Below are 24,558 nucleotides of genomic sequence, written 5' to 3'. Positions count from 1 at the left end.
GAAGGCCTCAAACATAAGCCAGGTGAAAGGCAGCGAGAAGTGCACAGACCACTACATCACCATCTCGCACTGCTCCCTCCAGGCTGAGCACGCTGCTCGCACTGTGCAAATGAGCCTCCCCTTTAGAAAGGGAGAAGTCTTCCATTGCTTACGCACTCCTTTCCTCCTCTTCCACATCACCCCACCTTTTGTGAAATGTTTGAAATTTCTCACCTATTGAAATAATTTTTAAAGGAAGCCCCAGACTGGCATAAAAGACCTGGAGGGACAAATATGGCTATCCAACAGGCAAGATGACTTTCATCATCTCTTAGAACACTAAGAAAATCCACCTTGCACAGTGCAAGAGCTGAGCAGGGTTCTCTGGTGATGACCCTAGGGTGGTGTCCAGCTCAAGCCAAGCAAGGTTAAGACCAGCAGCTACTGAAACACAGAGAGCTCAAAAAGCAAGAGCTGTGTGCATGGTCTTCTGGAGCCCAGACAGCTAACGAGCCTTTTATAAGTTAATGCCTTCACAAGGCAGAACTAACAACCAACATCGTGAACAAGAGTATCTGTCTTTGCACTCAAAGCCCAGACGTGTCTCCTGCAGAGAAAAGTCTGAGGCACTCGAGCTTGGGAGACACCCTGCCCCCTCCTTGCAGGAGCCAAAAGGCCTTCTGAGATGACCTCCGCTTCTCCCTTCCTCCAACGACCCGGCGATGTTGTCACCTCCCTCACTTTGACAGGGTTCAAGCCCTCCTGACCATCATTTGTTTGGCTCCGAAGGGCAGGAGCGGTGATGACCGTCACCGTACAGCACACCTACACCGCAGCAAGCACCAGATTGCTACGGCTGGGAAGGCAAGTGCCACGACCTCTGGTTAGCCTGGCTGCCCCCTGAGCTAGCCTCCTCATATGAGACACGCTCATTTTATGTGTTATTTTCCTCCTTTTCATATGGGGGTGGGAGAGGTCCTAAAGGCCACTCATCTCTCCATCACTCAGGAATGCAGTGGGGTCTCCGGTGAGCAGATGTTACTATATGGGGACAGACAATCACACCATGAGAATGGAAAGAAAGTAGAAACAATTTAGCAAATAGTGACATATTATTATTCATAACCAATTTTAATTAGTCACAGAAGGCTCAGTTTTAAGATTCTCATAGTCAGGTCTCTGTCACCTGAAACGGGTCAGGTCACTTAGTTTCGCAGCAGAGGGACAAGGTCAACTAACAATAATTTGTTGAAGGGGTACACAGAGAGATGAGCATGGCAGACAGCCTTCCTTTTCCTGGGAAAAATAAAAAAGCAATTTCTTTTCTGAAGGCAGCAAGCAGCGTGAGGGCCGCGGTTCAATGATATGACAGTGTATTTTGCTGGAGGCAGCAGCTCCCCATTTCCTGGGGATTTGCTCCTCTGCTAGCCAAATCGTCTCTTTTCAAGAGGGGAGACAGTAATTCATAATTTTACAAATTGACCCCAGGTTTAAAAAAAAAAAAAAGCACACACTGTCAGAATTACTTGCTTATGCACAGAAAAGCCTGTACCAAGGAGTGATGTCGTGGAGGAATAACTCCTGGGATAATTCAGCCTCAAGCCTTCCATTAAAAACAGCTGGATGAAGCAACCTGGGAGGAAGCAAACTTTCCTTAATTAACTGTGATTCAAAAAGTCTTAAAAGGCCAACACTGATTACTGGGTCCTTTTTGTTTGTTTTGGTCCACACAAAAAGCACGTTTTGGATTTTTTAAAAGATCAGGCTGGGAATGGGGGTTGTACCATTCCAATCTGCATCATAAATATAAATCACAACACAGCCACAATCTGTGTGAGAACTAGCAATGTCTAATCAGCCCATGAAATAAAACGGTGTATTTCACATCCAGGAAGCATGCACGTCTGTGCAACCTACTCACCGGCTGCTCAGAAAGACATCACCCTATTTAAAGATCACTGGAGTTCTCCTGTAGATAAAGATCTATATTCATGCCTTCATTAAAAAAACTGAATAGGACTGGTCTCATTTGAAAACAAAAATTCTGCTTTAGATTCGCGCAGTGCCTTGCAAATAACTATTTTGCAAATACAGACTCATAATCTGAACTTTTGCAGTCACAAAACTTGCAGTATTGGCCCCATGTTTTACTGCAGGGGATCAAAAGGTGTAGCAACATTTACTTCTTCTAATCTCTCCAGCCACAGTGCTCTCAATGTGCTGTCTGATCATCCATCAGGGCAACTGAGTTACATGACTAACACCTGCCTGGTACAAAATACGTTTAAAAATCATAAAGACTTAAAGCACAGAGCTTGGCAACATTTTGAGGCTAAATATTTAGTTCACCAAAATGAAGATGCAGTTCACCAATACCATCCAGAAGTATAAGCCAATGGCTAATTTGTTCAGGTCCTTCAGCTAAGAAGCCCAACAGTAACAGGCAATGTCGTACAGATCGCAGTGTTTTGTTCAGTTGTGTTAATGTAAGAAAATTTCAGCTGTCCAGGTTCCAAAATGAAGCCTCTCATTTCCTGAATTTTGTATTGTTTAGAACAAAAGGATTAAATCCCTAGAATATTCAAGTGCTTTACTTCACCTGAAGCAGTATTTTTGTTTAAGCAAGAAAATCAACTTTTGTTTTTATTCAATGATAAAATTCAAACAAAATGGAGAATGCATTGTTTGCAAATACTCGGGAGGACCAAAGGGCCCATGGGCAGCATCCAGGCTGGTCCCTTTTACGTCCAACAGAGGTCCATTAGCAGCAAGGAAAGATCTCAGCATACAGTTAGCAAAAATTTAATTGTTACTAATTTGCATTACACATCAGACAACTCCTATAATCTGCCTGAGTTCACACCAGCAGAGACATGGAGTTCAGGCTGTAAATCCTGGCAGCACTGCTCACAGTGGGAGCTTTGTCCATAATGAAATGAATAAAGGCCAGATCATGATCCAGGATTTGAAGCCTTAACTTCTATATTGGTGGGCTGGTAATAGGGTTGTTTTTTTAGTTTGGGGTTTGTTTGGGTTTTTTTAAATAAAAAAAGCCTTTGTAGAAGCCACCTAAGCCAGGTGGTACTGACAAAAGCAAAGCCCACAGTATCACAAAGTGCACAGCAGTTAGCCCACTATATACGCAGCTGCCCAAACTGCTGGACAAACTGCGCATTTAAATACTTTCCTTATGGATCTTATGGCTAAGGCAAAGAATAACAAATAAATTTTGTTCACTGAAGCATCCCCAGATAAAAATTTTTGTAAATGGGAATGCTTCTCTTACTGTTTTGCAAAACCATTTGAAAAGCCACTGCCTTAGAAAGCCAGGGACAGAGCAGCTGTCTGAGAAGCAGAGCATGAGATGCATGATGCCCACCTACTTGAGCTTTTGGACTCCATTCAGTACCAAGACATTTAGGTCCAATCTTGTCAGAATCAACACAGAATTTACCAAACCAGTTGTAACATTCACTATGGATATCACAACATAACGATCAAAATTCCTGCTGGCTAAGCAGACCCATAGCAGTGCTAGTGAAGACATCTGCAGGGCACAGCAGCATCTGTATTAATATTGACACATCTCTTTCCACTAGCAAGAGAGTAAGTCCTGAAAAAATATTTAAGACTGGAAAAGCAGATCTGTTTCCTCTTTATATCCCTTTTAATTCCACAGTAGGAGTAAGATTTCATTTTGCAAAGAGCCTTCCAAAATACAAAACTGAAATACTTTCATGTATCTAGAGCAGAGAGAGGGAAATCTTTAACTTTTTCCCTTTCTTATTCACCTTAGTTTGGCATCTCCAGCCTGACAGTAATTTGTTGTACACCCGTACCATCAGGGAAGGGCTGACCTCGTTGCCCCCACTGGCAAAATAATTCTCTATCCCAAAACCCAGATTTTACCACTCACTGACATGTATACTTAAAACAAATAAGAGTTCAAATAAGTAACTAGTTTCTCAATAGAAAATCAGATTTAAAAGCAAGAAATCTCTAAGGCATTAAAATGGTAGTGCACAATGCTGGCATCTCTTACTGCAACTTTAGCTTAGAAGCCTAAGTCTGAAGATTTAGGATTATTCACTGGAAATCATCAGTAAGAGACGTCATCTTGCATTGCAATGGCTCATGGTCTGGATGCTAGAGCAAATAGAAAGCACGTGGGAAGGACTGCGTTCAGACAGCTTTCTGACACCACCGACCGGGGCAGAAGGAGAAAGGCAGTTGGTGAGAAGATGTTCTGGGGTGGCCTGGTGCTTCGTTTCGGGTGGAAGGTGAGGGTGCTTCTACAGCTCCCCGAGCTGGCAATTCTGAATCAGCAGTGACGGCAGCCTCCAGGGACATCTTGTCACCCTTGGAGGATGAAATGTGATGAGGATGGTGGTTTAGGCGGATTAGGCCTGGGTTGAAGAGGTGAGTAGTGGCAGGGGTGTCTGCATGCTGACTCACATGTACTAGTTCACCTGGATTGGAGAGCCGTTGCGGCTTCAGTCTGCAGGCCAGTCCCACTTGCATAATCTAAATCAGTTTGCAAACGGATAATTTAATGAAGTATATTTAAGGTTTCTCCCAGGGGCTGATCTAGATAAGTAGACTTCTAAACAAGACCTACTGTCTAAGGTCTGTACCTAATTCATATCCTAAAACAATCCCAGGCCCTCCCCCATTCATTTATTTCACCTGATCGAGAGCTCATATGAGTGTTTATCATCTGGAAACATTAAAAGCTCCTTCTGCAACAGATCCAGACTGAACTAGGCAGAGCCCTCCAACGGACCTATTCAGTTCAGTCTGCCTATGCTCTGTCTCAGCATGAAAAAAATTAACATACAAAAACCTCACAGACACACACGAACACAGAAAGGCATACCTTGTAGGCAATACTGTTGAGAACTTTCATAGCCAAGTCGGAGACATCAGGATAGGGGTCGGCAGCTAGGTGAAGGAGTACTCTCCAAATTTGGGTATAAACACTGTTGAAACTCACACCTAAAATAATAAAAAAAACCAAAATAAAAAACAAAGCCCCACAGCACATGACAATCCATCAACTCAAACTCTTTGATCTTATGTGAGAAAATTCATTAGAACTCCAAACATCACAATGACATCTAAGAAAACATCAAGAGAAGAGCTCAAAAACACCCTACAGGGGCATTTTGTCTCCATTTTGTCTGTCTTTCTGAACTCTGCAAGGGCTTGTAAAATGAAAGTGGGAGAAAGCAAAATAAATTAGACTACCTAAATAAGCTTCGGCCAAACTGCTAGTTTTCTAGGCTCCTGAAACAATCTGAAAAGGCCAAATGGATAATGTCTTTGGATTTCCTGAGCTAAAACACTAAACAGTATAAAACCACAGTTACTAGCTTATAGTTTTATGGTTATTTTTATTGATGCTTTAAGCATTAATACTCAGCTTGAATGTTCAGGGATTTATATATTCTACAAGTTTACTAAACATCTAAATGTTAAAAAGGAAGCCTTAGGACCTGTACCTTTGCGAAGCAGTAAGTCTAACTCAGTCTTTCCTATTGACATTTGTATCAATTCCTCAATTGCCAATTTGCTATTTAATGAGAGTATCTGCTGTTTGGTATTTCAGCAGAAGGGACTGACAGATTCGAAGTACAAATCAAATTAATAAGCATTTGCAACAACTGACAAAATTCTGTGAACATTTTATTTTCCTGCTTTTAGGTGAATCTTTAATTTGTTATTCTTTCTTCTAACCCTCACAATGTCTAATAATTGTAACACTGTTGTTTGGGAGTTGAGCCATTTGGACAATATTAAAGTGGTTGCACTAACAAAAAAAAGGAACTAAAATAAGGATTTCAGATGAGTCACAATCAATGGTAAATGACAGATCAAGCTGTTGCTGCATTTCCTTTCATGTTTCTGGAGGCATCTAAATATAAAGTGTTAAGTTAGGAAGAAAGGGTTCCTTGGTCAACAAGTAGCTTCTCACCTTGCATAGCTGCTAAACCTGATACCCAAATCAACAGAAAATAGACCTGGACAGTCCAGCTTTGAACTTTGGCTGAAGAAGGCAAGTAGCGCACGATAATGAGCTTCAGGAGTATGCACGCTGCACTTCATATGCTTGTCTGTGTTAGCCAAGGGAATCTTTCTTCTGCCAGAAAAATTCCCCAGCATGTGAGAAAGCGTTCTGCAAAAGGCAAAGGCAATAACCTAACTCCATCCTCTCATTTGATCTGAGAAGAAAAGGGTCTCTTACTCAGCTGACATCCAAAGGATTTTCCAAGTGGCATCTGTGTACAGAGTTTCAGGCAGAAATCTCACAAATATTTATGATAGTACCACTTGGACAGTGCTGTCCATTTGCTGGGGCTACCTATACAACAGACTCCTATCACTAGTCTTAACCTTTCCAAGACAGGCAAGATACAGGGCCTGACAAAGATACAACAATGTTAAATTCACCCAGGAAAAATGAAGAAGTTGATAATCAGAGAAAGCAATAACGACTGTCAAGATACAATAGAGTCAAAGGGCACTGATATGTGATATTTGGTTTATGCCAGCTGAGGATAGAGCACAAAGTGGACAAAATCAAGGAACGCCTGAGTACAGCATGCATGAGTTGAGCAGAACGGAATGGTGCAGATCCAAGTTCAGGTTTTGGCTTTGGTCATAATAGGCAAAAGTCATCGTCCTTTTCAGAAGCTCTTTATCTATGTTTAAATAAAGAAAATGTCAATGCACAATAAAGTAAGTCTTCTCTCAGAAGAAGAGGGTTAGGCCTCCCAACCATAAAGGGTGGTGATACAATGCTTGTCTGTCTTCTCCAGGCTTCTGACCATTTAGGTTTTATTTTTGCCATTGCCGCGTTCATCCTGGAAGCTTCTATCACCAGGGAAAGAAAAAGGGGAGGGGGAAGGATAAAGAACAAGACGAGGAGAGAGACAGAGTGCTACGAGCTGTGGGAGTAAAAAAAGCCCCAGCCACTGAAGCAGCTAGCCAGGTAATGTAGTCTGAGGTCTGCTCAGAGCTCTACCCTCTACATTTGGTCCTGTGCAGAAGTTACATAAGGACCGCTGGGAAATCCGAATGGCTTGATTTCTTTTAAAACCCTTGAAAGACAGTAAAAGGAATGGGAGAGAAAGGGAGAGCGAGAGGGTACCCATCAGATTTTCCAGCGTCTCTGATAACCACCTCATTCATGACGCAGTCATGAAGGAAAAAAACCCACCATTTTTTATACATCTAAGCATCACAAAAAAACAAATTTAAAACAGAACTGCACCAGTGCAATTCCTCATTCATTCGGCAGCCTTTGAAAAGAACAGAGGGAATTTCTACAAAGGCATCTCAGGCTCAGAGCTGGTGCTCGAAGGACTGGTCCTTTCTTCTGCCATCCTCCCCCCGCCCATGTTAGTGTTGTTCATTGCACTGATTCAATCGAGTGACACATCTGACATAGCTCCTTGTAAAAACCTGAGCACCGAGTCAGTGGGATAATGGAAGGCAGCAGAGGTGGCAGGAGGAACAGCAGCTTGATTTCATGTAATGGACTAAAATGCAAAAAATATCCATGAGATGCAAACAAAGAGCCGAGCAAGGGGGACGGGGTGTTAATCTAAGCAGACAGCTCTGTAATTAGTCAGACTGATTCAAAGCCAGTTAAATGGACCTTGCAGTATAGATTTACGTTTACAAAATGATTCCTCTCTGCTAAGAATGTAAAAAATAAATTGCCTGCCTTTACTGACGACTTTGATTTTCTTTGCATATGCATAACTCCTAGTTCAATTTAACAGCAAGCATCATGCAATGGCCCTGAGGAAGGGACCTGGCTGAGGTCCTGCTGCCAGGTCACTGAGTACACGAAGGGTAGAACCACGTTGGATGCAAAAATGAATGCTAATGTTTTTATTCATTCTTTTTGATTTGCCGGGCTTTGACAGGGTTCCTTTCTAATCCCTTGTAAAAATCACTGCAGTGATTTTAAGCCTTGATCTCCAGAAGAAGGTGCAGTCCACTCCCCACCCAACACAGCAGCAAAAACTGACCAATGGCTGAACCGGCACTGCTGCACGCCTTGGACCAGAGACAGCTCTCCTCTCCCGCGCCTGCACATCCCGCCTGCAGGGAAAGGCAACTTTCGGACTGGCACGCAATGAAACATACAGCTGAAATATTTCAGACTGAACGGTGCCCGAGGACTTGGGTATCTGCTTCCCATTAACGCTAATCCCACCTGCTTTGTAAATGCGTATCCCGCAAGTCTCTCCTCTTCCCGTGAGTGACACAAGGTCCTGTGAGAGCTACTCGGATGAAGAGAACATCTGAAATCCTGATTGCTCTCTGAACTCTACTTCGACAAATGCAGACGGCAGCCTGTTCCCTACAGGAACAGCAAATCAGCGTTTCTTGCACAGACCTGACAGTCTGCAAGGTGGTCTCTTTGCATGGGGCCATGCAAAGGGGTTCCCGCACACTCCAACCCCTGATGGCGATTCAAATGGCAAGGCACGAGCTTTTGCATGTTTCAACAGAAACCAGAAGCAGCTCATGAGGAAAAAGTATGTTCCCTCAGAGAAGGGCATGTTCCCCTGGACCAGGGCTGTCATAGCCAACATGAAAGCAGCCCACTACAACCAGCCTCTACATCGAGCTTCCATTTCCCAAAACCGCTCAGATCCCTGTATTTTGCTACTATGCAAGTTAGTATTTATAAATACTGCTTGTTGACCAGTTACTTCTTATTACGTCTGTGCATTTAAATATATTGCGTAGTGATAGAGAAGGAGGCTCTACCTGTCCCAACACTCCCTCTCTCATTTGCTGGGGCTCACTGTCCACCCACATCTCTTGCTCTCCTCATCCTCACTGCAGTAACCTCCCGCTGTAAGTGCTACATTGAGGCAGCTCTTCAGGACAGATCCTGTGACATGGCAAATCGTTTTCTGCCCCCAGCCTCTCCTGCTGGAAAAGAGAACTATTCCCCAGCATCTCATCACTCCAAGATTTATTTTCCTCCTTCTTTGATCATTCCTTAATATAATCTTTCCAGCTATGCTCTCTGTAGGACAAAGACTTTAATCGCACAGTTTGGATACGAATAATCAGCCTCAAGGTATGCAAAACCCCCGTCTTAATTCCCTCCATTTTCCCATCTTAAAACTAAACTAAACTAAAAGTTTCCAGGACACCAAGATTAATGACTATTTGTATGGAAAAAGCAGCAAGGCTCAGCTTCCCGTCCAAACTGATGTCTTTGTTGACTAACCAAAAACTGCCTCTTGCCAGCTTGAAAATGTGAGCCAGACATAAATGTCTCTTCTGGTAACAGGACTGTCTGGCCAAGGAACAGTCTGCCAGAAAACAGCACACCTAGACTATAAGTACATGTTGCATTGGGGGGGGGGGGGGCACTACATGGGGCCATTTGGCCTATAGTTAGCTAAGCTGTTTCTAAAATGGCACAAGAAGGAATGGAGAGGTTTTCCTCAAGTTTATGGGAAGAAGTACATCGTATGATGCTGCAATGTCAGTGAATTGGATAGACTGATCCAGAATAACCCCTCTAGCACCATGTTCCTAAAATCGCAAGAGAGGAAGAAAGCCCTGGCTGGACACAATCAACCTAGGGGAATGCACAGTACAGAGCATGGAATTAAACTATGGTTGAAAATTTCTACTTTTATTATTACAGACTAGATTTCTGCTTTGGTCTGAGTCTACCCTGTGCCCAGAGCATCCTTTTTACTGCTTTGCCTGTCTCAAATGTTTGGCAGAGTCGTTACTGCAGAGCCAAATCACCATTACTTCTTCCAAAAGATAGAGAGTAGAGCAAAACTTCAGTCAGGACAAGTCTGTCACCCAGGTGGACTCCCCACCGAGTTACCCCAGGTTGCTAGCTGTATTTTATTGCGCACTAAAACTTTACAGAAAGGGGTTAATCTGAGCCCAGGCCAGCTGTGCAGCAACCACAGCACTACGGAGGGTGGCTGGAGCTGATGGCATTTTGAAAACTCTTTCCTTGGGGAGCAGGCGAGAGCAGGCTGGAAGATGGTAATTCTTCAGTAGAAACGAAAAAAGCCTGGCTGTTCAGCAGGCAAATGCTGAAGGTAATGGGATTCTGTGTGAGTTATGAATTTTAAACACTTCTATAAGCTCTGTCATTTCCAGCTGGATATGAGCTCTTCCGATTGAATAGGAATGAGGGAAGCTTTGGAGAACTGCTCTTTTTGTTTTCCTAGGTCTCCCTCACTCATCTCCAGCTCATCTCTAGATTCTTTTCCAACTGTACTGTAAAGCTCTCGTGAGACACGCACAAGCCATCAAGCAGATGCCAGCGTGCATCAGTGGAAATGAGAAAACTCAAGTTCTAGCTTAAGAGGGAGAGAAATTTCCTAACAATCCTGTCATACTTAAGATCTAATTTCAATACCTACAATCAAAAGCAAATTAATTGATCAAGTTTCTAATGAACACATGATTTTAAACTGCTACAGGGGCTCAGGAATTAAAATCCCAGAATCTTTCAACTCAGGAGAACCACATCACCATTACTTCTTCCAGAAAATACAGAAGAGAGCAAAATGTTTCTTCATTCAAGGCAAGTCTATCACCCAGGTGGACTCCTCTCTGAGTTACACCACTCTTTTTTTCACTGATTTTTGAAGGCTAGAAAAATACGGGCACATTTACTGATTACAAAGAAAATACAGAGACTTCCCGCAGCATTTCTCTGCTGCTTGCTGCCATCCCTGCTCCCTGGAAGGAGGCCATTCCAAAAGCTAGATCCTTCTGCATGTTGTCCATGTTATCATCCCCAATTGGTTTAGATTATATAAAAAACTACAGCTAGTTTAAAGCAAGGCTATTGTTGCAGTCAGACATGACTGCGAAAGTTACTTGAAAAGCAACCAAGTTGAACTAGCTTAATACAAACATTCCAGTTTTGTTCTATAAAAGAAATCCAAATAATCCATTACATGGAAATCAGCCATGCACTGCATAAATACAAGTAAAATTTCCCTTCCTTCTGTGTTATAGAACTTGACTCTGCAGAGTTCCGTACATTACCCAGAGAGTCAGATGCCAGGAGAGAAAGGGACTGTTGAGTGGTGGTAAAAAGTTCAGTGCTGTTAGTGATGTTAGAGCTGCTTATCCGGGAGGAAATAATGGAGATGGAATTGGAGGCAGCAGGATCAGCCATGAAAATTTTTGCACAAAAGCATATTTCTATGAAACAGTCAAGTCTTTTTGCTTTTAATACACAGCCTGGGATTCCTTCTTTTTTAAGTCCTATTTTAACAACGTACATATAAACCTGCATAGGAAATCAGCTAGGTAAGGCTTCCTTGGGTAAGTAACACAATAAAGTGGCTGTGCTGTACAGAAACACAACCCATGTAAAAAATAACCAGGGGAAGCAGTTAGTGCCAGTGCGCCCAGCTGCTAAGTCCATGGGATGGGGAGTCCTCGCTTTCATTCTCTAGCCCACGAAACTGCAGTGGATGTGAAATTCCTGTATACACCACTTTTTTGTGCTTAAATTTCTAACAGGACTGTTGTCCATCATGGTGAAGCTTACAGCTGGAGCCAACAGCTCTCACTTCCAGTCTCTCCATCAGAGCAGGAGTGACTCTGCTCTGCATGTAGCCTAACCGAACACAAGAGCAGCATTTCTACTGTTATGAGAAATTTTCTGGAGTAAGATCTAGCAGAAGCTAAGATCCAAACTTTCCACAAAAGCTAGAGCAAGCATGTGAAGAAAGGCGACACCAAAGGAAGGGAGGAGAGTCTTAACTCACCTATTAGTGAATTCAGAGAAGAGTAAGAGCTGACTCGTCTCATCTTGTCAATAGTCTCAAACGACAGGATATACTCTTCATTCTCAGGGCTGCCCAAGGTGCTGCTGGCACTGCTGCTGGTGCTGAGATTCCCAGGAGAAAATGCAACAGAGCTTCCAGCTGCCAAAAGAAAAGAGGGCAGATGCCGAAACAAGAACTGGTGAGAGAACAATTTTTACCCAGGTGTAACAGCCCTTTTCTAAATCCTGGAACACTCAACGAAGGTGTACGCAAATCCACAACATCCCCTTTTAAATACTGAATGTTTAAATACAGAATAAGCATCACGGGGTCAGAAAAGATTCAGTTAAAAATCCATATATGTTAGGAAGTTGGAAGGTACCTTTTTGGTCCCCACCAAATACTCAGAAAAATCAATACTAATGACCAGAAAATTGAAACTAATTATTAGGGGGCTTCTCATCTAAGCCCTTGGAGCTGGCAGCTGGATCATCTGGGCTAAAGTTTTGGTTTCAGCTCATGTTGTCTTGCACATGGTACTTCCTAGCTTGCAAGAGGGGGGTAAAGAGGAGGTAAAGAAAAATCAAAGAATTTTGAAATCTCTTACATTCTTCATTCAGGCTGAGGTTCTGCAAGGACTTGTTCAGGTTCCTAGCTGTGGTAACTGCTCGGATGTTCCCATAAGAGCTGACAGACCGCAGCCTCGGTGTACATGGACCATCTCGCACTGGTGTCAAACTCCCACCCTCTGTGGATGCAAGATTTAGCAATTAGAGACGTAACCAAAGGGATCATAGCCTTTTGGTTATTTCCCAGCAAATATGTAACTAAAATACTACCAATATGAACAGAATTTAGTCATTGCCCCTTAGGCTAAACCAGAATGAGGTATGACAAAAGATCCTCTGTGCACATTATCAGCAAGGACCATGTGTGTCTACTGTTTAAGCTGTGATTTTGTCACATCCAATAAAAGCAGGTGAGTTGAGCCTTGCCGGTGCCTGCAGACTACCCAGAAAGGCATGATGACTCTTCTCTCCAGGTCAATGCTTGGCCACTGCCTAGACATTGTGCTAGCACATGCTGCTACAGCAGACACCATTTAGTAGGCAGCATTTACAGGCTTGTGTCTGCTTCTGCTCATTAAAAGTGCAGTAAATTTTCTCATTACAGAGATTTAGGAAAATTCTGATATCCTGACCAAATTTCAGGCCTGGTTTCAACTCACATTTCACCCAGGACCTGGATTCTTATAATTTCCCAAACTTTCTCATTTTCGTTCCTAAATACGCACACAGTACCATGGCTTCAGAAGACCTATTATTTCACTGCAGAAGTGGCTGCATTATGGTGGTGGGGCCAATGCTTCCAGTGCATCCTGCTTATAAATACTTCAGGATTATTTTGGATAAGGAAAAGCACTGTATAAACTGCATGTAATGTTTATTTCCTGCAGCAAAAAGGACAAACGGGGAAAAGCTTATTTTCTGATATGATTTATTTATTCAGACAATAGGGAGATTAAACTACTCATTGCAGAGACAGCACATGCTCTTGTCTCCAAGTTTCCACTGCAACAGTCCCATTATCCTTCAATATTTCCAATGTACTTAACATCTAAAGAAAATATGAGGTTAGCAACAATTTCACTAGGGCTTTTCATTCCTCACATAAAGCAATAGACACAACAAAAGGGATGGGACGGGAGGCACAGAGCATAAAGTTCTTCACTGCTTCTTGTCTGGTGCTTTGCAGAGCAAGAAGTATAGTTGGTTCGTTGTTGTCTGGTGAGGCTTCTCATTAGGTCAACATGACACTCAAGTTTCTGGTGTAATTTGAGGTGGCGGGGGGGAAAGAAGTCTGGTAAGCCTGTGTACTGCCTTGACAAATATACTTCAGTCTTGATCTGAAGAGAACCCCTTTGAATTTGGCAGGGTGTTCAGTCTCTACAACTTGCTGGTGAGCTATAGCTGTGTTTTAGATGGAGACTCAGCAGAGGATGCATTTCTCCAGTGCAATATATTATGGTGCTAAACAGACATTAGAGCTACCCACCATGCCGCTCAACTTTGTAGCAATGGTGCTGTTTGGTAAATCACCACCAGCAAGAATTTCATTGTGTTGGGCAAACTCCTTAAATAAAAGTTCCCAAGCACTTTCAGGCTACATGTTTCCTACCCACACAAACACAAAACACCTACCTGTGGCAGCTGGAGAAGGGAGAGGGTAGTTCTTCTCTTCTTCCATGAACTGCAAGGCGACGGTGCAGAAGTTGCTCTCATACTGAACCACCAGGTGACTTAAAGCCACCACCAGCTCCTATGGAAAGAGCGGAAGAAAGGTATTTCATGGTCACATAGGTCAGAAACAATAGACCAAAGGGAAACACAGAACAATGTGGTCATTATTGTTGACATTATTGGGTTGTCACCCAGGCTAATAATTTTCCCTTCGCTTCACAGGGCTGAACTGAAGAAAGCCAGAGCACTCCATTTCAAATCTAATTCTCCACAAGTCTATACATGAACAGGCTACTACTACTCTTTGATTCTGCCCAATATTGTCAAACTGATGCAGTGTCACAGAAAGTACTGAGCTGGTGACTAACCCCCAGCTGCCTCTGCTCCTGTGCGTGCAGCACTCTCACCCACAAGAAGCGTGTGTTTCCTGCAGAGCAGCAACGAGCTGTGCTGAGGATCGGTGCCCTCGGCCCTCTGTGGCACAGCCTGACCCTCTCTCCCTGTGCAGCACGTGTATGCATGGAGCGGAGCTCTCGTCCTACAGCTTGCCCTATCTTCACTCAGAGCTGAAGAAAACAGAACCTGACAAGAGGCCCCTGGGGACATGGCTCAGCTCTTCCACAAAGAGCCTTGGTGTTTGAATCCTATGCTGAACCGCAGTGTCTTGTACTGACCTGCAATGTCAGCAGCTGTCCTGGTTTCGGCTGGGATAGAGTTAATTGTCTTCCTCGTAGCTGGTATAGTGCTGTGTTTTGGATTCAGTATGAGAAGAATGTTGATAACACACTGATGTTTTCAGTTGTTGCTAAGTAGCGTTTAGACTAAGTCAAGGATTTCTCAGCTTCTCATGCCCAGCCAGCAAGAAGGCTGCAGGGGCGCAAGAAGTTGGAAGGGGACACAGCCAGGGCAGCTGACCCAAACTGGCCAAAGGGGTATTCCAGACCATGGGACATCATGCCCAGTATATAAACTGGGGGGAGTTGGCCTGGGGGGAGCGCTACCCGGGAACTAACTGGGCATTGGTCGGTGAGTGGTGAGCAATTGCATTGTACATCACTTGTTTTGTATATTCCAATCCTTTTATTACTATTGTCATTTTATTATTGTGATTATTATCATTATTAGTTTCTTCCTTTCTGTTCTATTAAACTGTTCTTATCCCAACCCACAGGTTTTACCTTTTTCCTTCTGATTCTCTCCCCCATACCACTGGATGGTGGGGGGAGCAAGTGAGTGGCTGCATGGTGCTTAGTTGCTGGCTGGGGTTAAACCATGACAGCAGCTAACATGAGAACGGTGCTGCCCATTTGCAAGGGACCATCAGTCTGTTCATTCTCATAGCTGCAACTTGAGAACCTCAATTACTGGGGTGGGGAGGGTAGAGCAGGTGAAGTTCAGACCCTCAATTAGGTACTGCTTGCTAGGCACTTGGAAACAGCAAACAGGAGAGCTGGGGAGCTGGCTTCGGTTGCTGTTCTCTGTTCAGGGGACTAATCTCCAAAAGAGAGATTTATGAATCTCAAAGAGCATATAGTGTGACATGCATTTCTCTCTTGAATTAAACTGATTAAATGCTAGAACGACACAACAAAAATTAATCCTCACAATGCTGGTGACAACCGTCGGGGTATTGATGTTCCAGTTAAGTAAACACAAGCGTTAGGACACCTAAGTACACCCATCAAGAACAATCCAGAATGTCAAAAACTATTTAATGTACTATTGATGCACAATGGTGCATCAGAAATTGCAATTCTCCAAAACCTGAAGAATTACTTTGTCTGTCATCCGCCCTTGTGGTTTCTAAAAGCAGCAAGATCTTTTTACTGAACAGAGCTCTCCTGTTCCCTCCACAGCACTCTTACTCCCTCTCCTCTTCCTCCCCTAGGACTACCCCATACTCAGTGTTTCTAGCAACACATTACTAATTCATGTAAAACCTGAGATCCTGTAATGTAAAATATTTGAATCAAAACACTAATCAACCGAAGAGCATTAGTAGAAGGGTAGCCCAGCAAGAATTCTCAGTGTTTTGTGCACCTGGAAAAGACTTCAGTGTAATTGCTCTCCTTCCTTATCCCTGTCTTTGCATTCTCTTTTAAATTAAAAAAAAAGGGGGATAAAAAATTCCCACAAAATCCTGAGATTGTTACTCCTATTTCAGATATTTGTTTAGTGGAATACATGAGCTTGATCAGAGGTCCAGTGTTAAAGAGCAGAAACATTTTGATCTGAACAACAATCTTGTCAACACGTGGACACAACGACATACTACACTTTACTTGTATTATTCCTGTCAGCAGGCTCCTTATATTGCAGAGTAAATGAAATGTTGTAATATGTGCACTGAAAAAGGGTAAGTGGATAAAACAGCATCCCAGAACGCTACTGCACATGACCACCCTGAGCGTGCAGTGTAAGGCTCAGTGCTGAGCCTTCAGCCACAGCAGCAGGTTCATGCTGCTGTTTTCACTGGTGTCGTCATTTGTGCCTATTGCTTCTTGGCAGGAACTGAAGTTAAAAGACTTCATGATGAAACAGATACTTCCAAATGAGTCAAATTCATTGAAAAGTCTATTAAATAATGCACTCTCTGATTAGGCATAGTACAGAGCTCGTCAGCATGAATCCAAACTTCTGTACCACCAGCCTTTCTGTACCTTTCTAACCATGGGGCTCCCATCGTTGATGAGCTGGGCCAACATCATAGCTACATTGTGATCAATGGTGGTGGAGTGATCGGTCCGTTCAGCTGAGTTGCCCACAAATGTTCCCAGTGCAAAGACTGCAGCACAGCGAACCTGTGAGACACAAACATTCATTATTATTTTCCTCTTGTTTCCAGCCTGAAGTTTGCCAGTGGGATTTTTTTTATCCCCCAAAATGGCATCTCTGGAAACCCGGACTACTGTGTCAGGTAAATAGTGAGGGTTAAAGGGAAGCCCATGGAGAGTAAACAGCAAAACAGATTCAGCAAAGCACTGAGTTTTAAGTATTCACAGGTGCAGGAGTATATTTAATTTCCCAGAATACTCAGTGACCTTCCCATGGGTGATGTTTCCAGTTGATGTTGCCTAGAATATTAATTAACAGGAATAAGGTACACAGGGAGTCACTGTTGGGATGTGAATCTCTTTAACAATAGAGTGCTGAACTACAGTCTTCAGATAAGGGCTTACAGAAAGGTAGAAGATGATGGAAAAAAGAAAAGGAGAAAAGACAGCAGCTCTAATCAGGGTAAACTTTGCCAGATTACACAAAGAACAGAGGGATCAGATGGCTTGGTAATCTTACAGCTAGCCTTGGCAGAGCCTGCAAACGGTGGGGATACAGTGCAATCAGCAACTGCAGGATGTGTTTCACAAAGTAGGAACACTCACTCCAGCTTCTCAAAAAGAAGCACGGGTGTGCTGTTAAGGGCAGTCAACCCATCCTTCACACAAATACTACTTATAAAATGGGGGAAAGATGGGGCCAAAGAAAAGAGGTGGAGGATGCAGGAAGAAAGGCTGAATGTAAAGGAGAACCCAATCTTTAATCACTGCACATTAGCAATGGTGTTTATCTCCAGGCTTACTTCTCCCACACACGATGTAATTTCACTGGGGTCTGACAGGCTCTGTCAATCATAGCCGAGTTCTGCACAAGAATTGCTTCTCTCTTGGACAGTTTGTCACAAAGGTAAAACACGTTCAATTAAAGATGTATTTTCACACATACCAGGAGAAGAACAGTTTTTGTACTTGGACAAAAAGACTAGAAGGTGTTTTGCAACACACAGTGAGTTTTGAGACCATGTTTTTAACAAGCTTCTGATATGCAAGTAAGTAAAAACATGGTGTTTCCTAACTCTGGTGCCCAGATTCCAGGGCTTTTGGGCTGTATGAACTCCCCCTGCATTTCTTTGGTTACTTCTCTTGCGGGCTTGTATGATTTGCACCACCTTGAAGAAACAGCAATAAGATCTTTCTTTGAACCAGACACAATCGTAAAGCTCTTGAAGGCCCTGCTTTTTTAAGTATTTCTGTAGCCCTCTGCCACAATTCTGACAATTCAACTGGCGTTTACTTAAAAAGTTGGATTTTTACCTCTGGGATTGGATCCGAGAGAAGACTGTAGAGTTTTTCATGAGCGCTATCTCTCACACCACACCACCTGGCTGAGTCAAAGTTCTGCCAAATACGTCCTAAACAAATGGCCACCCACTGACGCAGAAGAGGATGTGGATCATTTAACTGCTCCAGGCAAATAGCAATCAGGTTTCCTTGAAGGCAAGCTTCCTAAAACACAAATCAATGCAATTTATTTTGGATGACAGCTTCCCACCTCATGATCAAAAAAGAAGATTATTTCTGAAACAGACAGGAAATCAAAAGAAAATAATTATTCAGTGGTTATATACTGATTTTGTTACCAAATACTATTTGGAAGCAGCATGAAGGGAAGGTCAACTATGTGCTGCTATAGCTAGTTAAATAGTTGAACACTAGAAATGCTTCCTGTAGCACATAAAGCCTGTTTTTTCCTCATTGGAAATACTCCTTGCACCTGTCAGAGCCCCAAGGTTTATGGCTCATTCCACATACCCTTCCCAAGAACTTTATCACAGCCATCAAGTTTCCACTTGACAGAAACTAGGCACTATTTCTTTAATAGCACGTCAGTACACTGCCTGGAGGGGTAGTTGTTGAGTGACTTGTGTCCTTAACCTCCACTTCCAGGTGCCAGGTACATAATGTGTTTGTCACACCTCCAGGTCAATTTTTCTTTTAATCCACACCAAAATAATGTAAAGCAATCTTCTATTTCAGTTTTCCAGTTTGGGGTTGTGCTTTAATGCAAGCCAGGACTTTTATCAAAGTAAAGGCAAAATGCAGAGAAGAGGTAGGAGAGAATGAAAGGAAAAAGGATGTTGGGACTCACCTGTCCAGTGTTGTAGTTGTTAACAATTACAGCCAGGATAAAAGCCGTCATTGTCCTGTGTTCAGCCTTAAAACAATATACAACTAATTGTTATCTAGAAAACAGGTCAGAGAACAACTATATCCCTTGCTTTCTGAAACATGAGATTATTCTAAATCCAGTTTGTATCACATTGAAAGAACAAGAAGGGAAAGCAAGCTAGAATTTTCTTGTCATCCAGTCCTGTCACTAGTTACACCTGAGACACTTCATCAGACTGCCAATACGATCCTCCCAACCAGCCTCCATATATTGCTCTGGAGGAGGCATACAAATACCTATCGCAGGAAATCACAAAAAACTTTTGCAGAGGGAATTATGAAAGTTGCAGTGCAATTAGACTGCCTCTGCACCCAGCCCCCAGGAGCCCCCAGCTCCCATCATCACCACTGAGTAATCTGCACTTACATAACTTCAAACAAGTTTGCAAATTCTTGTTTGGTTTGGCTGTCTCTATCACACAACCTGGCAGGAGCATTTTTAACTCCCCTGGTCACTGACTCCACAGCTCAGCAATGACTCTCTCCAGTAAAGCAGTGGGTGTCACAGGAGATGGAGGTGGGAGGCAGTCCTACGTTAGCACCAACTGCATCAGAACAGCAACAGATAAGCTAAGACAAGCTAAGCAAATGCTAGAAGAGTCTGAATAAAGATGACTTGTCCTTACTGGCATATAAGGATCTGCCAGAACTGAAAGGAAATACTTGTGACCGTTGTCCTTCACAAGGTCAGCTTGGCATGACTGAAAAATGAGACAGAGACAAAGAAAAACATGATGAATAAAACAATAACATAAAAATATTTTTTCCTCCAATGACATATGAATATTTCACATCTTAATCATTTTTCTCAAATCTCCTTTTCATGTGAGAAGCAAAATAAAGCACAAGCCCTCCATCGGGGCCGCAAGCAAACATCCCCGCAGGAGAAGGGTCGACAGGGAAGAGCGGTGTCTAAAGCAAGGAACCTTCTGCTACCCTCCAACACAACAGAAACAGTAGCTGAAAATGTCACCTCCTGCTTAGGAGAAGAGTTAGACTTGACATCTCTCTGTCCCACATCAGACCTTCACCAGTATTTGAGAGACACCAAAGGCAAAACCAAGGAGGAATGCAATTAATTTTTTTTCCTCTTTTTTTACAATTACCAGAATAAAAATTATGTAAGATGAGATCTTCTAAAAGCTCCTAGTCTTAATTTTCCACTTGATTTCCAATCCCATGTCAAGGCAATTAGCTCACCATAGATCAGGTTTGCTGATAAATGCTGCTCACTAACTTCTAGCTGTACAGTTAAATATCTACCTAACTAGTGCAAAATCCTGGTCAAATCTGTAACGTTCCCCAGGCACGGAGTAAGTGACCTTTCTTTTTAGAGAACATTATAATCACGCACTAGCTACCAAGAGTCAAGCAAGCAGCTTGTGCTGCGTGTTCAGACGTACACGGGCGTTCCTGGCTGCCGAGCACATGGCACAGGCTGCTGCAGATGCTCTCAGGGTCCATCCTCTTCCCCCTGGCTGCCCACCCCGTCTTATCCACAGGACTCCAGAGGTAGGGAAGTTTTTGGGTGTCTGCTCTGTGACCCTGATTATGGGAGGTGCAGTTTGATAGCACAGACAGTCCTTCCTAGTTCTTTCTGTACCATTGTAGCTGATTTTCCAGTTCAGCCTGGCAGGCAGGATGTGAGAGTAAGTGTCTTGTGAATGTTAAAGTGCCATCTTTCACAAGCAGGAGAAGTCTTGCAGACTGCCGCATGCAATAAACCTAGCACATGTTTCTCTTACAGTGGCCCACATCACTGAGCAATTACCAGTAAATCTGTAAGGCTGGGGGACGGAGGAGGAATTATTCATTCTTTATATACTCATTCTTTATATTCTGTCTAATCCCCTGCCCAGGTGGGACTAGATTTTGACAAGAAGATTTCAACTCATCTACACAAACGAGACTAATCACTTTATTTATTTGGTCAAGTGCTAAAGTGTATTAAATCCGTACAACGGTAGCATGTAGTAGCATGATCTCCTACTACACACAATCAAGAACTGTGGAGCAACTTCACTGTCTTTAAAAGCCTATAAGGAGAATAATGCAGGTTTTCCTGGGGTAGTATGAGGAGTGAAGCACATGGCATACACCATGTTTTTGCTAACATACTAACTCAGGCTTCAGGTCGACATATTAGGGTCAAATTGAAAGAATACATACTACAACAATGAAAATTTAAGGGAGGAAATACTGACTTGGCAATCAGTCTCCCCCACGACTGTGGTTCTGTTGTATGCTTCATGCCAGAGACAGGATCATGTATTTTTTATCATGCGTAGAAGGTGAAGGAGGGAACTAATTGTTGAAGGGAGAGGGGATAGCAAGACAGAGATGCAAGAGAATATTTTATTGCTGAAGGGAGTGAAGATGCTGGTTTTGGCAGACCAAAGAGCAGAGGGAATGGATTGATGCCAGGCTGCAGCTACAAGAGGCTTTCCTGACTTCTGTGTAATGCTGCACAAAAAAACCAGGAAAAAATTCCCCCTTTTCATCCTCAGCATGAATACTTTCTGTTCCTTACAAAAAACAATCTCTTTGCTATAATGTAGGCAAACAGACACCAGCAAAGAGAAGGCTGCCCATCTTCACACTACATTTATAGTGCTGCCTCTGTTACCAAATACCTGAGGCTCAAGGGAGGGACGCAACTTTTATAAAGACAGCACACTTGCTGAAACCCTCCCTGCTTAGATCCTGTGAACAATATGGAAAGCCAGCATCAGTAACACCTCCTCCTCAAGGAATAAAGCAGCTACACTTGTGAATAATAATACAACATGACCAAAACAAGCTGCAGGCTTAGTGTGAAAGTTCAGAACTTACATAAAATATAAAGTTCCCAGTGCTGGGGAGGGACTAGAGCATAGATCTCCTCTTTCTCCTTAATATAACATATGTGCTATGTAACTTATCCCTAAAAATCTCACAAGTTCCTGGAATACAGCAGCACTGCCAAGCTCAGGGGTATCCTGGGCAACCATGCTGGTCAGTGAACCCTCACCCCCCAGGTGGGTACCTTTACCACATTATCCTCAGGGAACACTTAACTTGAATATTTGTATTAACCATAAGATAGGAAACAGTAGTCACAATCCTGCTAACAAAGGACACATCTGGAAAGCAAGCATGCTATTTATGTCATGCCATTGCTTTAAAAAGTATGAGAAATGTTTGTTTTCTATTGTCTTCGGCCCATTCTGTGGAGTGGTAAGGTCTTTTTTTCCACTGTCCTACTTCAGTAGTATTCATATTTTCAGTATTGTTTAATGTGCAGGTTTTTTTGGTCTTGCTTAAATTCCTGATTATAGGGACTATTACAGGTGGGGGGATTTTTTTTTTCCCTTTAAATTCAAGTATTTAAGATTTAGAGGGTGCTGTTTACCAAACATTATCAAAGTGGCATGTAGCAAATTCTTGACCTAAACTGTATTTGCAAGTGTTATAGCCATCTCCATGTGGCAGCGCACAACACTACTCCTACACCAATCTATACCTGCCAGATACCTACAGTAGGCAACTTTGAACCATCACTTGCTATGCAGCTCTGCAGGTGGATTGTCTAGAAATACTCCAGCAGGTTTCAGGCAGAGATGACTAGAGTCCTCAATGAATAGCCTATGAAAAATCATCTGATTATACATGGAATTAAAGCAGATTAATCGAAATATTCCAATATTTATTAGGGACACCTATATATCACACACAAACAATTCTGCCTGAGGTGCAATGTTTCTTGAATACCATTGATTTATCCTCTAATTTTTATGACAAAATGCAATTCTTCACAGCATATCATGCTTAATGAAGGTATCATCTGAACAGACACACAGCATACTACACTGCTGTCTCACGTCAGAACACCTTTCTTCTGCCTCCCTGCCCAAAGAGAGGGAGGGACCAGAACAGAAATATTATCTTAGCAGGATATTCTGCTCTCCAGGGCACTAGCAAGTCTTATATAACTTGTTCTCAGTCACATCAAAGAGGAATGAGCAATTAGCTGAACTCCAGTCTTAAATGAAAGTAATTTCATCAGCTACCGTCTCCTGAAACCAAATGAAATACATGTACAGGGGACAGCAGATGAAGGAGAGAGACAGCACCGTACAATTATTGCAAAGATGAAGATTATCTGGCAGAATGTTTGAAAATAAACACACTCTCATATGCTAGGGCAACGGCTTCTGCCTGGATGATGGAGGTAGCACCCACTCGAACCAGAGCCAAGCCAGGTAGATGCACACCCAGTGCAGGCAGAGGATTGCACCCTCAGACCCACACCCCCACCCCACGCGCAGCACTAATGCTACAGCGATTCCACGCAGCCTGACAATTAATTGCTGCATCTACCCTTCGGTCAGCATCTCCAGCGTGCCTGCCTTCATACTCACAGAGCATGCCCCTGCAGTTGTCATCCCCCTCCGAGTCTTATTATAAAAGGCCGTCTCTGAGAAAACGATGCTGACACGCAGCACAGCGTGCTCTCCACGGCTCAGGTCGTGAACTGCAGCATCACTGGATCAACCAAAACACTAACAGACCTTCTCTCAACCTAGAGCATATAAATACCAGTCTTGTGGTTTGTTTAGATAAATTTACCCTCTGGAAATGCAGAGAGCTGGGGAAGTGGAGCAGGCTATAGCGTTAGAGCACTTGGAACCTGCACAACATGCATGCTGCAACACTGGTTTTCATTAAACTTTGTTTGAAACTGAATTTGTTTCAAACATACATGGCCAAACCTTGTGTCAGCAGACGAGGGAAAAGACATGTCTCTATTGATATTTAGCATATAACAAGAAAGTATTCTTTTAGCTTCCAATATGATGATGTATTTGTTCCCTTTATGGTGCAACAACTCAAGCCGCTGCCCGTCTCCTCCCTCGGCAGCATTCATTGCACTTTCCTGCTGAAGTTACCCTCTCCTCCCTTCTCACTTGTACCACTTGTTTGTGGAGCTAGTAAGTGAAACAGCAGAAAAAAATCCAAATACAAAATTTAAGAGTATTTTTTCTGTTGTTTGGTTGTAAAGCACAGCCTACCAAATGAGTGACGCAATAAAATAGAGCATGGGTGGGAGCAACACCAATGGTGGCAGGAGGGGTAGGGGGGAAAGAGCCCTCTCAGATCGGCTTCACCACCAGAGAGAGTGAAGGATGGCATGACACTTCACGTAAATTATACATGAGCCTACTCTGAAACGTACCTGGGGCTGAAGCGTCAGCCATGGAGAGGCATGCATCAAAAAATAAGCTTTTCAAGAGTAGCTTTAAGATGAATCGTTTTCATTTTCTTTCCAAAATCCTCTTAGGATGTTAGTGAAAATGTATTTATAAAACTAAACCTGACAATGCTAGATCAACAGTGGGGAAAAATTCCAACAAATTCAATATTATTCTCCACACTGAAATGGAAGTGATATAACAAAAATAAACCCCCAAATAGGCAAGATCCAACTTCTACAAGCAGTTCAGACAATTTCATATTGGCTTATAATCGTGCCTGCAATTAACTGTGTGCACCACTCCTAATAAT

At 42.9% G+C, this 24,558-nt stretch overlaps 1 protein-coding gene across 1 annotated transcript in view; it reads right to left on the bottom strand.

Annotated features, from left to right (window-relative positions):
- RPTOR (regulatory associated protein of MTOR, complex 1) overlaps positions 1-24,558 on the bottom strand; it is a 160,815-nt gene that overhangs the window by 36,899 nt on the left and 99,358 nt on the right. Inside the window, exons 14-21 of the mRNA XM_010578552.1 lie at positions 19,641-19,715; positions 18,935-19,000; positions 18,100-18,291; positions 16,672-16,812; positions 13,973-14,090; positions 12,379-12,519; positions 11,772-11,930; positions 4,856-4,974 (exon numbers count right to left, since the gene is read on the bottom strand). Coding sequence (XP_010576854.1) covers positions 4,856-4,974; positions 11,772-11,930; positions 12,379-12,519; positions 13,973-14,090; positions 16,672-16,812; positions 18,100-18,291; positions 18,935-19,000; positions 19,641-19,715 — 1,011 coding nt within the window. The remainder of the gene's footprint in view (positions 1-4,855; positions 4,975-11,771; positions 11,931-12,378; positions 12,520-13,972; positions 14,091-16,671; positions 16,813-18,099; positions 18,292-18,934; positions 19,001-19,640; positions 19,716-24,558) is intronic.

The sequence above is a fragment of the Haliaeetus leucocephalus genome, unplaced genomic scaffold (assembly GCF_000737465.1).
Source record: "Haliaeetus leucocephalus isolate CR32 unplaced genomic scaffold, Haliaeetus_leucocephalus-4.0 Scaffold646, whole genome shotgun sequence".
Classification (NCBI taxonomy): domain Eukaryota; kingdom Metazoa; phylum Chordata; class Aves; order Accipitriformes; family Accipitridae; genus Haliaeetus; species Haliaeetus leucocephalus.
This window is presented reverse-complemented; position numbering and strand designations above follow the sequence as displayed.